Source organism: Etheostoma cragini, chromosome 6, assembly GCF_013103735.1.
Source record: "Etheostoma cragini isolate CJK2018 chromosome 6, CSU_Ecrag_1.0, whole genome shotgun sequence".
Lineage (NCBI taxonomy): Eukaryota > Metazoa > Chordata > Actinopteri > Perciformes > Percidae > Etheostoma > Etheostoma cragini.
The window spans coordinates 14,078,363-14,088,594 of NC_048412.1; the positions used below are offsets into that span (position 1 = coordinate 14,078,363).

At 42.0% G+C, this 10,232-nt stretch overlaps 2 protein-coding genes across 2 annotated transcripts in view; one reads left to right on the forward strand and one right to left on the reverse strand.

The window, feature by feature from the left end:
• LOC117946933 (trypsin-3) overlaps positions 1-10,232 on the forward strand; it is a 30,863-nt gene that overhangs the window by 16,207 nt on the left and 4,424 nt on the right. The window lies entirely within an intron of this gene.
• Positions 1,890-8,646, reverse strand: im:7147486 (zinc finger protein 836). Its single transcript, XM_034875371.1, has 2 exons — positions 8,416-8,646; positions 1,890-5,296 (listed from the first exon to the last, which is right to left on the reverse strand). The coding sequence occupies exon 2, from the start codon at positions 5,241-5,243 to the stop codon at positions 2,235-2,237; it is 3,009 nt and encodes a 1,002-aa protein (XP_034731262.1). The 5' UTR covers positions 5,244-5,296; positions 8,416-8,646; the 3' UTR covers positions 1,890-2,234.

Genomic DNA, 10,232 nt, shown 5'->3' on the forward strand with positions numbered 1-10,232 from the left:
CACAGATCAGTAAAATGAAAAACAATACAACACAATTGGCAATTTGGAGTGCAGAGACATTATGTGTGTAGATTTAGTCTGGTGGTGGCCCTGTAGTGTCTCCCCGAGGGCTGGAGATCAAAGAGATGGTGGCCAGTCCCAGAACTGTCTTTAAAGATGTTTTTTTGCTCTGTAATGGTAGAAGGTATTTGCAATGTCCTGGAGTGAGGGGAGAGCGCAGCCGATGATTTTCTGTGCGGTGTTGTTGACCCTCTGAAGTGCTTTTCTGTCTGCTGCTGAGAGCCAGCATACTATATTCTAGTATTCTCTATTGAAGAGTGGTAGAAGGTGGTATACCAGGATTTTAAAACTGAATTCTTTCCACACAATCTCCACTTTTTAGGAAGATGGGAAGGGAGGGGGGGGGGGGGGGGACTTCCTAAAGTCTAGGATGAGTTGTTTTGTTTCATGCAAAATTCATGAATTCACAACATATGGCATTATTGCATAGAATTGAACATGTAAAGTCAGGGGTTACCCTGGTGTTTGTATAGTATTGTGCCTACTAAATGAATATCAAAGAACTATAGCTATTATAAATCACATGGCTACACTGGGATTAAAGTTCCCTCAGAGGATATGTAAATCAGTCCACTAATCTATTCTTCACTGAATTCTCTACCAGTTCAGTTTTTCAACATTTGGCATAGTTTTCCTATCCTTCTTCTCCCCTTACAAGTAGGCAGTGGGTACGCATCATATTTCAGAAGCACAGACAAATGTCTAGAGGGTTTACAGTAGTGTAACATTTAAATGATATCCAAAACCTACTGAATTTAGTTTAATACAAACATTTTACATATCAACACACTTACTGACTTTCCCAGACCAAAGGTTGAAAAAGATTTCTTACCATTTTTCTTAATGTTTCCTTTAATCTTATTTATTAAAACATAAGGCCTCCTTGTTAGAATGGAAAAAAAATGATAATTCCGGTAAATCAAAACACGTTTTTTTATTTGCAGGTTATTACTGCAGGACTAATGTAAAGAGTATTTTGCTTATAAATCTTACTTTGTACTAATAACATGGCTAAATTAACCTGCTAGGCAATGCGATAAAGCTCCACTTTACTCATTATGCTGGGTGGAAATATGATTAAAATACAAATTTCAATTTAAACAAGTTTAAAAAACAACAAACAAAGAGTCTTCCAAAAAGTGACTGAAGACGAGTTAGTAAAGTAGGAGCCACCTTAAGGCCCTTACCATCGCCGTTGATGCTACGCTTTAAATTGTACATACTCCTAAATATTCCCAGTTAAAACATCCTAGGTACGCCTGGAGCTTTTGGGGGTCCCAGGTTTTGGGGCTACAAGGTTCCCGCCTGCTTTGCGTAGTTGGTCATTCAGCCCCGACAGAAACAATATTTCATTGATTAGTTTGGATACTGTCCACACATAATCTGGTGGCAAAAACTCTAAAATGCATACCATAAACTTGTAAAGTAATTATAAATGAATTCCTAACTACTACGAAGACAAAATACTTACATTTACCTTAATGTACATTATCACTGTCGTAAAAGCCCAATTATCAAAAGATGTCATTTACTAGTTTTCGGATTTGACTATTATTCTTGATTTCTTCTGCATTTATCAGAAAAAAAACACATATACAGTACATACATTTTACTTCCTGGAGTACTGGAGCTTGGACCTGTCCAGAAGGTTTTCATTTATGATATATACTATTTTACATTTCTCTTCAATGAAAATGCCCAACTCACATGATGCGTGACAGCTAGGGCATAAAACAGGATAGCTTTAAAAATACCTATTCTAGGCTTGCAGGGCTTTAATATATTTAAGATAGTAGAGCCCATAACACAAATCAATATAACGCGTGTTCCACATATTGGTATGTTTATTACCACCATGAACAACATGATACATTACAAAGTCTATGATGAAAGTGATCATCTAATTATTATTACTATTTACAGGCTAATGAGGGTATGTAATAAAAGGGATGCAATTGATAAAGCCAAAGCTTTTAACATTGAAAAGCTACTACACACTCAAGAGTTTAAAAAAAATAAACATGTGGAGCTGTACAGTGTCAAAATAAGGGGTAAAAATAACAAGTATTACAATTGGCACATATGGAAAGAACAAACCATTATAAAATGCTGCCATTCTTGAATGCTCTCCCTTGCCAATTTTTCAGAAATAAAACTTAAGCATCATTAATGAGTCAGCTGTTGCATTGTGTTTTCGGCTTAATGTCTCCAGCCATGATGCGATGAATCCTCCTGCGGTGGTTTTTGAGTGACTTTAGGTTTGGGTATGTACCGTGACAGACATCACATCGATGTGACTCAGACTGTTTGTGAGTAAGCAAGTGTTTCTGCAAACCGTCCATGGTGCCAAACCAGCGAAGACAAACAGGGCAACGCACAGGCTTGATGGCTGGCTTGCAAGCCCCACTCCGCTGGTGAAACATCAGACTAACTGTGTTCGGGAAGTCAGCGTTGCAGTGGGAACAGCGATAGGTTTTGGGTGGGTTGCTTTTGGGTGGATTGGTGGGATTTGTGGCCCGTCCACCTTTGCATCGATTCCAGGATATATGCCTTCGAAGGGAACAGCGAGAAGAGAAAGTGTTGCCACATCGTGTGCATACAAACCGCTGCTGCTTCTTTGTTGGATTCAGAAGCTGTTCTTTGCGTGGTTGCTTCTGTGGAGGCTGTTTCACTAATGGAGATGGCGGTGGCGGCTGCTGCTGCGGGGGCTGTTGCTGAAATCGAAGTAATAGAGGCTGTGATCGTTGGGGATGTAGTCCCTTCAGCAGCTGATGATGAGGATGCATGTGGATCTGCAAATGAACTTCGTAGTCTGCCCAGGAATTAACAGTCTCTCCACAAGTTGGACATGTGTAGGATTCCTGTGCATGCTTCTGCAGATGCTCCAGGAGAAGCCTTGGAGATGTAAATCCAACCCCACATTCACAGGTCACCCTTCTTGGAAGTACTGAGGGCAGGGACATGATGCCCCAGTTTCCCCCATCATCCTCCTTGGTTTGACAGTCTGATGCGTTCCCCGTCACACTCTGCTGCATATTTGCTCTAGTCATCTGCCGACCATCTGTCGTCGTTCGTTGCAACTGACATTTCTTTCTGTGAACCATCATGTTATCCTTGCGGTTAAAGGTCTTCCCACAGACAAAACAAGCAAACATTGGTTTGATAGTGTTGGCAGTTAGTGGAGTGGAAGCCTGACTACCACCCTGCGCTACACCCCCAGGTCCACGCGGCCTAAATCCACACAGCCGTAAATGGCGCCTCAAAGTAGATGGCCGACTGTAGGTTTTCTGACACCATTTACAAGGGTAACGTTTTACACCATCTCTGACAAAATAGCGCAAGCTTGGGGGCGCTATCTCTGCATCGTCAGCTGACACAGACCTCTTCATCTCACTGTCATTACCAGCTTTCCCTGTAGAGGTGAGCACCTCCATTTCATCATCCAAGGGCATTGTCCACTGCCCTTCATTACCGTCCTCGTTGTCAACTTCTGCTGCATCCCAGCTGTTTTCTACCCCACACACAGAGGGGTCTGTGTTTGGCTCCCTCTTTGTAGATTTGGGGTAAAACGGTGAGAAGCTATTTGCTGGATGAGTCCAGGCCAACTGTGAAACGGCAGACTGCTTTGAATTTGGAGAGGCCCCCTCTACATTGATACGACCAGTAACATCAGTGCCCACAGCAATATTTTTAGAGTTTTGAAATGCAGATTGAACCTCTGCATCTGTTTTGACTTCATTGTTTGATCTCAAAACAAGCCTTTTATGAGAGGAGGGATTGGCCTGCAGAGAGGGGGCTGACCCTGGGCCCTGGCACTTGTGCATTTTGAGGTTCCACCTCCGTGCATAGCTGTGCTTGCACAATGGACAAAAGAAAACTTTTCTTGAACTGTTTAGACTAGGGAATGGCACTATTTTTTGGGCAAACGGTAACTTTTTTTTAAAAGAGCTTGATGGCTGTACAGTCTTGTTTCCTAAGTGAGGGCATACGTGATTGTCAGGTAAAGGCAGCCGCCCAATGATAAGCTGTTTACAGCGACGACAGCATTTGATCCTCTCTTTTTTGTGCAAGAAATGATGCTCTGTCAGTTTCACCACATTTTGAAAGACCCTTCGACAGCGGCCACATTGAAATCTCCCATATGTGCCATTACTACCAGCATCCATGAGCTTTTGACGGGTTTCAAGAACCACAACAGGTGAAAAAGTCTTAGTCAGACAGACAACCTTCTTCTTACTAGACTCAAGAATTTTGCTGATGGATGGAGCATTTGTCTTTATACCGGGTTTTGCTAGCAGCCGCCTCAACTGTGCAGTGGAGAGATCATTGATCGAAGACACCTCTGATTTCACTACGGGTGTTATATCAACAGGGACATCTTCTTGTTTGGGGATAACTATCTTATTTTGAGTCGGAGATAGAGGATGTGGAAAACGCTTCATGTATGCTGATGCCAGCAATTTCATTAGGGAGTTAGTTTTGGGCAAACTCTCACCCTTCTCGCTGCTGAGAACAGAGTTTTTTTTGTCCTGCAAAAGCATGTCCTCTACAATCTCTGGTATTTGCTCTGCTGTGGCTATGTTCTCAAGTTGTTTCTCACTCTCATCTTGAGGGGGTGTACACTGGCCTTGAGGAGTGGTTACTATGGCAATGCTATCCCCCAGGCTTACATCTGCTTTATGGTCTGTTAATGTGGGTAGTTCGACAGCTGGAAACCTTGAGGTAGAAGGGGAACTAAGGACCAAACCAGGCTGGGTTGCAGTTGGAATGAATGATACATGCCGGGTTGGAAAAACTTCATCACACCCTGTGTCACTAGAGAAAACACTCTTACGATCCAGAGGTTCGGTTTGCTGTGTTTGAGAGACATGCAATTGCTTATGCTCCAGCATAAGACTAAAGTCCTGAAACTCCTCTCCACAATCACAAATGTATAAAGAAGACGAAGGGCACTCAGGCAAGAGCGACAGTGGACCGGGGCGCCCGCAGGATGAGTCCATACTTGCACACAGTGTTTCATGTGGGCTGATGTTAGGCTGGGGAGGAGCAGGGACTTTGGAGAGTTCATTAGCATGGGTTGCCTGATGTACTAACAAGGAGGCCAATCCAGTGAAGGTGGCTGAACATGCCACACAACGGTACATTTTGGGGGATGAAGTACTTCCCTGTAACCCAAGCATCATGGCAGCTACAGGGACAAGTCAACCCAGGTGTTGTGGTCATGCAAGGACGTTTCCTGTGAATCAAAACACACACATAAATGACATCAGTAAGTGAAAATGGGATTTTTTTTTTTTTTTACATTTGTTTTAAAAATGATTGTTACCTCTTTCTATTCATTTTAATGGCTATTCATTTCTCATTCATTTCACTCTTAAATGTGACAACTCGTTTTACACATGGTCTCATGCGTATCAATGGTAAACATGAGAACTAGTCATATTTTGTTCTTTACAGTAAAATGTGAATTTATGTTAAGCTATATGATGAGCAATATATTTTATGTAATGAGACATTACAATTTGCTATTCCTACCAAACATTGTTAGATGGTTAAGCAGTTGGAACCTTGATTAACCAGGTCCCTTTCAAAAGATCTGTAGGCCTATAATAAATATGAAGAAAAGACAATGCTTATTTGTCAGTGCTACCTTGGGCTGTATTTTTTACCAGCATCCAACTCGACAAAAGCACCTGAGAGCCACCTTGGATGGCAGTATAGAGAGAGACAGCCCCACCAAGGTGTGGATTTACGTCCCAATTACACTGGCTTTATATAGCATGTTTTAGCCTAGCCATGACCGTTTGCATTTCCACTTATTTCACACAGCAATCATTGAGACCTGTGATACAGCTCTAAACAGGGACAAAACAGGACAGTCTTAAACTAGACGTTGGGTTGAACAAAACCAAATGGGAAGACTTCATTAGAGTTGTCGATTTTACTAGTCCAGTGGACCAGGCTAAACTGGTTTGACGTCATGCTTACAGGCTGAATCGACATTTTTCTCTATTAAGTTCTGACCTGGTTTTAACTTCTGTCCTGACCAGTAGAACCACGAACGCTGTATGTGAGCCATGTTTCTGGTCACTGATTACACAGCGCTGGTCGCTCAACTGGCCATGTCTGTTTTCCAAAATGGCGCCTGCATGTAAACATGAATGCGTTTGTTTCAGGTCACAGGTTTGTGAATGTTCGATTTAGGTGGAATTTGAATGTAAACACCATAAAATTTCTCAAATAATTCGATATACTGATTTAACAGCAAAACAGCATGTGACATCATTATGCCCAGGTTATTATTAGCTTTAAAGCAGTTGGATGGAAAAACTTACTCAGGTTGTTTTTTTAGTCATGTCAACATCAATTCATGTGCATTCAACCAATTACCATGACTTTGGTGCAACTCGCAATTTTGACCAACTGAACGGAGTTTCAAGCAACCCAGTCAGATCCCAGCAGTCCCACATGTCAGACTCAGAATGCAGCTCTGAAAGCCAATGACCAAGGGGGAGTGAGAACGGGTTGAGAATGTCCGCAAAATCCTAGAGGAACTGAATAGCCATAGTTCCAGACTTTATCATGTAGGCTGTTGATTAGGATCCTATTTTAAGTAGATACTTTCTGAATTTAATAACCTGATGGCAGAGAAATAAAAATGTCCACAACTACTATGTGTATGTACGATCATGTATAGCCTAGCCTACAACATCTACATAAACTATAGCAAACGAATGCAGAAAGTTAAGTTGGTCAGAATGTAGCATAAATAATAAAAATCATGAAATTATTTTTTTAGGCTATGTATTACATTTTGTACGAATGTCCCCATGTAATAGGATTTATAAAGCCCCTTCCCTCAGAATCTCTCCCTCTCTGATATAACGGGACGATAGTTTTCAGTGACAACATTTTGTGGGGACTGATATTGTTTTTATTCCTATAGAGATAGTAGCCAATGCTAAAAATGGCAAAGACTAGATAACTTGTTACTTCATTCATTCACTCTAGCTAGACTATTGTTTAGCATAGCCAACTAAAATCTCCCTTTAAGTTTATCTCAAGTAAAGATAAGCAAGTAAAAGTCATAACAATTTCCCTTGAGATGATGCGTTTCCAGTTGCATGACTGCATACTAGGAAGCCCTGTGCTGCCTAGTATGCAGTCATGACAAATCCTTGCACACGGATAGCGCAGAGGTGTAGCAGAAGGTCAGAGGGCACAATATAGTTATGTTGACCTACTATTGACAAAAACAAAGCGTTGTCTTAAAACCAACGCGATTATGTATAGTGGAGTGGATAGCGAAGCGATCTTGTATGTTGTTATTTTTGCTGAGGAGGGTTCGAATCCAGCGCGACAAGGCGCATCCTAATTTCTTTTAAAACACATTTTCCCGCGGTAGAATGTTGTAGTAATGTAGTGCTCAGATATACAGTTTAGTACAGTTTATAATAAGGTACGACATGCAAAGGCCAGTCAAATGTTTATGAATATGTAGAGAATCTGTCGACGTGGGTAGCCGTTGATAGGTTTCCACGGTATCTGGACAGGCTAGGAAACCAGTAGGTGGAAAAACCAGAAGGCACACGACAACGGTCAGCTCGCAGCTTCTCGACGGGTTTCGAACGAGCGCCGTTCGCCTGCCACTGTCCTGGCACCCACGGTTCTAACAACTGTCCGACACCTGCCATCCGCCTTCTGCAGAGGTGCCAGTGTCCCTCGAAAGATCTTTGCACTGCTTACATTTGTTGTTTGATTAGTTAAGAACAAGACCTCAGCCTATACTTAAACCCTCAAATCTGACCGTTGTAAGATTACGTGAACGGCGAGGAGAGCCTTATTTGCGGCTTGCATTATCTGAATAAGCAAATGACCGCAAGCTAACGTTAACGTAAACCACAAGACATGAGATGAACATAAACACATCCCCGCACAATTAAGGAAGCCACCAGAATTTTGTAGATCTCAAGAAGCTACGTTTGCTTGAGACTGCTGACCACATTGCTTAACGTTCCCAATAAAAGGGATGTTATACTAATAACAGTCACATAGCATTTTTTTTTTTTTACAAACAAGCTAATGATGCTAACGAGCATCCCACATGAGCATCTAGCTACTACATTGACTAGCTTGGCTTCTGAGCCTAACGTTACCATACACAACGCCAAGGTCTTGTTTAAATATAGGCTATTGCTAGAAAGCTAACCAGGGGGAGGTGGCCGGGCCACGTTCCCGGGTAAGGCCGGAGAAAACAAAAACTCAGGCTAGCAAGCTAGCTACTATGACCTATGGAGCTGCTTCTGCACAATAACCAAACGAGTTGCTATCTTCATGTAACGTTACCCTACTCACCAGCCTCAGGAGCGTTAGCGTTTTCCTCAAATTGAAGACACAATGACTGAGCACGAGGAGACGAAATGGCTCTGCAGACATCTGTTCACGCAGAGACCATACACTCTCAAGGGAAACGCTTCACTGCTCAGCTCTAAGGGGAACAAATGTGTGATGCTGTGCCAGGAGGAAGAACGCTTTGCCGAGAGCTGCAGCTGGCGCTGAACGGAACACGCATGCGCGTTTTACCCAAGCCCTCTAGGAGAAGTTCTGTGCGGTGCGCATGCGTTTTCTTTGATGGCGAAGGCATGAACCGCCCTACTCTGATTCCGAATATTACCTTAACTGTATATGATTATTACAATTTTAGCCTTATGTATAACCCATCTAATTATTTTCCTCAGTGTATGCAGCCGATGCTAATTAGTGCCAACTGCAGATCTCAGTCAATTTTCCTCCTCATACTATTTGATTTATTATTTATTATCGTTTTTGAGTGCACATGTTGAAAGCACACATGAAGAAATCTAACATGCATGGCCCTGGACTATGTTATTTGTGTTTCTTAAGCTAGCCGAAGCTGGGACACTTGTCCACTTGCTTAGCTGGGGACCCAACATAGACAACTTTAGCCAATCTGAAGCCATGGTTCTTTGAAGTTAAACAGTTGGCTCTCTGCTAAGATAAAAAAAGAAGAAAAAAAAGAGAAGCTGACCTAAGTGGAGAAGTATCTTGAGGACTCATCCAGACAGAGGGTAAGTTGTTCTCTCCAGGACTGGAAAGGAGAGCCCTGTGACTAAAAGCCTTTTTCTGGCAAATTAGAGAGGTAAGAAGTCATTGGGATGTGCTACGTAATTCATAATTACTAATAACATATATCATGACCTTCACATATCATCTTAAAAGGCAGTGCAGTGAGACACAGAATGTTCTAAGGATTTGAGGAAGTATTTTGGTATGTCTGTAACTGTAAAGTTGACCATAAAGATAAGGAACTACTGCAGTTGGTGTGGCAGTCTCAAAGCTTATGTTTGACCAGTCAGCAATAGGCAGTACTGCAAAGTACACCACTTGAACTGAAGAAGACTCGGGACCTCGTTATGGACAGTAACTTAGCCCAGGGCCTAGAACTCAACATTATTACTGTAATTTGAGAAATTGATGGATTAATCAGTAACAATCTGGTAGTTTAATCCCCTCCTTGACATAAATAATGGTCATTAAATGTTTAACCATTGAATGGCCGGGCATTTTCCAAAGTCAGATTTTCATGCTATACTCCGTGGAAAACAATATTATTGCTCTGCTTTACTAACCTGAGACACAGAAGGACACAGTCACATCCAGGAACAACATTTACCACAGCTACTGTAGCTCTTCGGCATGGGGACCAGTGGATTTCTAACATTGCAAAAAGTTTAACCGCTTTCAATTCTGCAGACAGCGCACATGCTAGAGGGCTACTTCACATCCTCTTACTGCCTCCCTCAACCTCTCGCAATAAAGCATGTGCTAATGGGATGAAATAATTTTCTTGTGGCACTCGCTTTCTGAAATGTGTATGTAGTGCATTGCAGAATTTGTTTGGTGAAGGTTAGTCTAGATCCTCGACGTTCCACTTCTGGGATTGCTCTGGTGTAGAAGGAAATTCCGCCGGATGCATGTTTTTTCGCCAGATGTCTGTTTCCTTCCATTTTTTGTGGTTGGAATTAGCGCTGTCATGTTATTTACGGCGTTAACGCAAACTCATTTTAATGGTGTAAGTTTTTTTAACCGCAAGTTGAACGTTCTTTTTGGCCAAGCAAACTTTGTAGTTTTTTTTAATACATGCTGTTGCC

What these genes read in the sequence shown, in the direction of transcription:
- im:7147486 (XM_034875371.1), bottom strand. Translation starts at nt 5,243, where the DNA reads ATGATGCTTGGGTTACAGGGAAGTACTTCATCCCCCAAAATGTACCGT.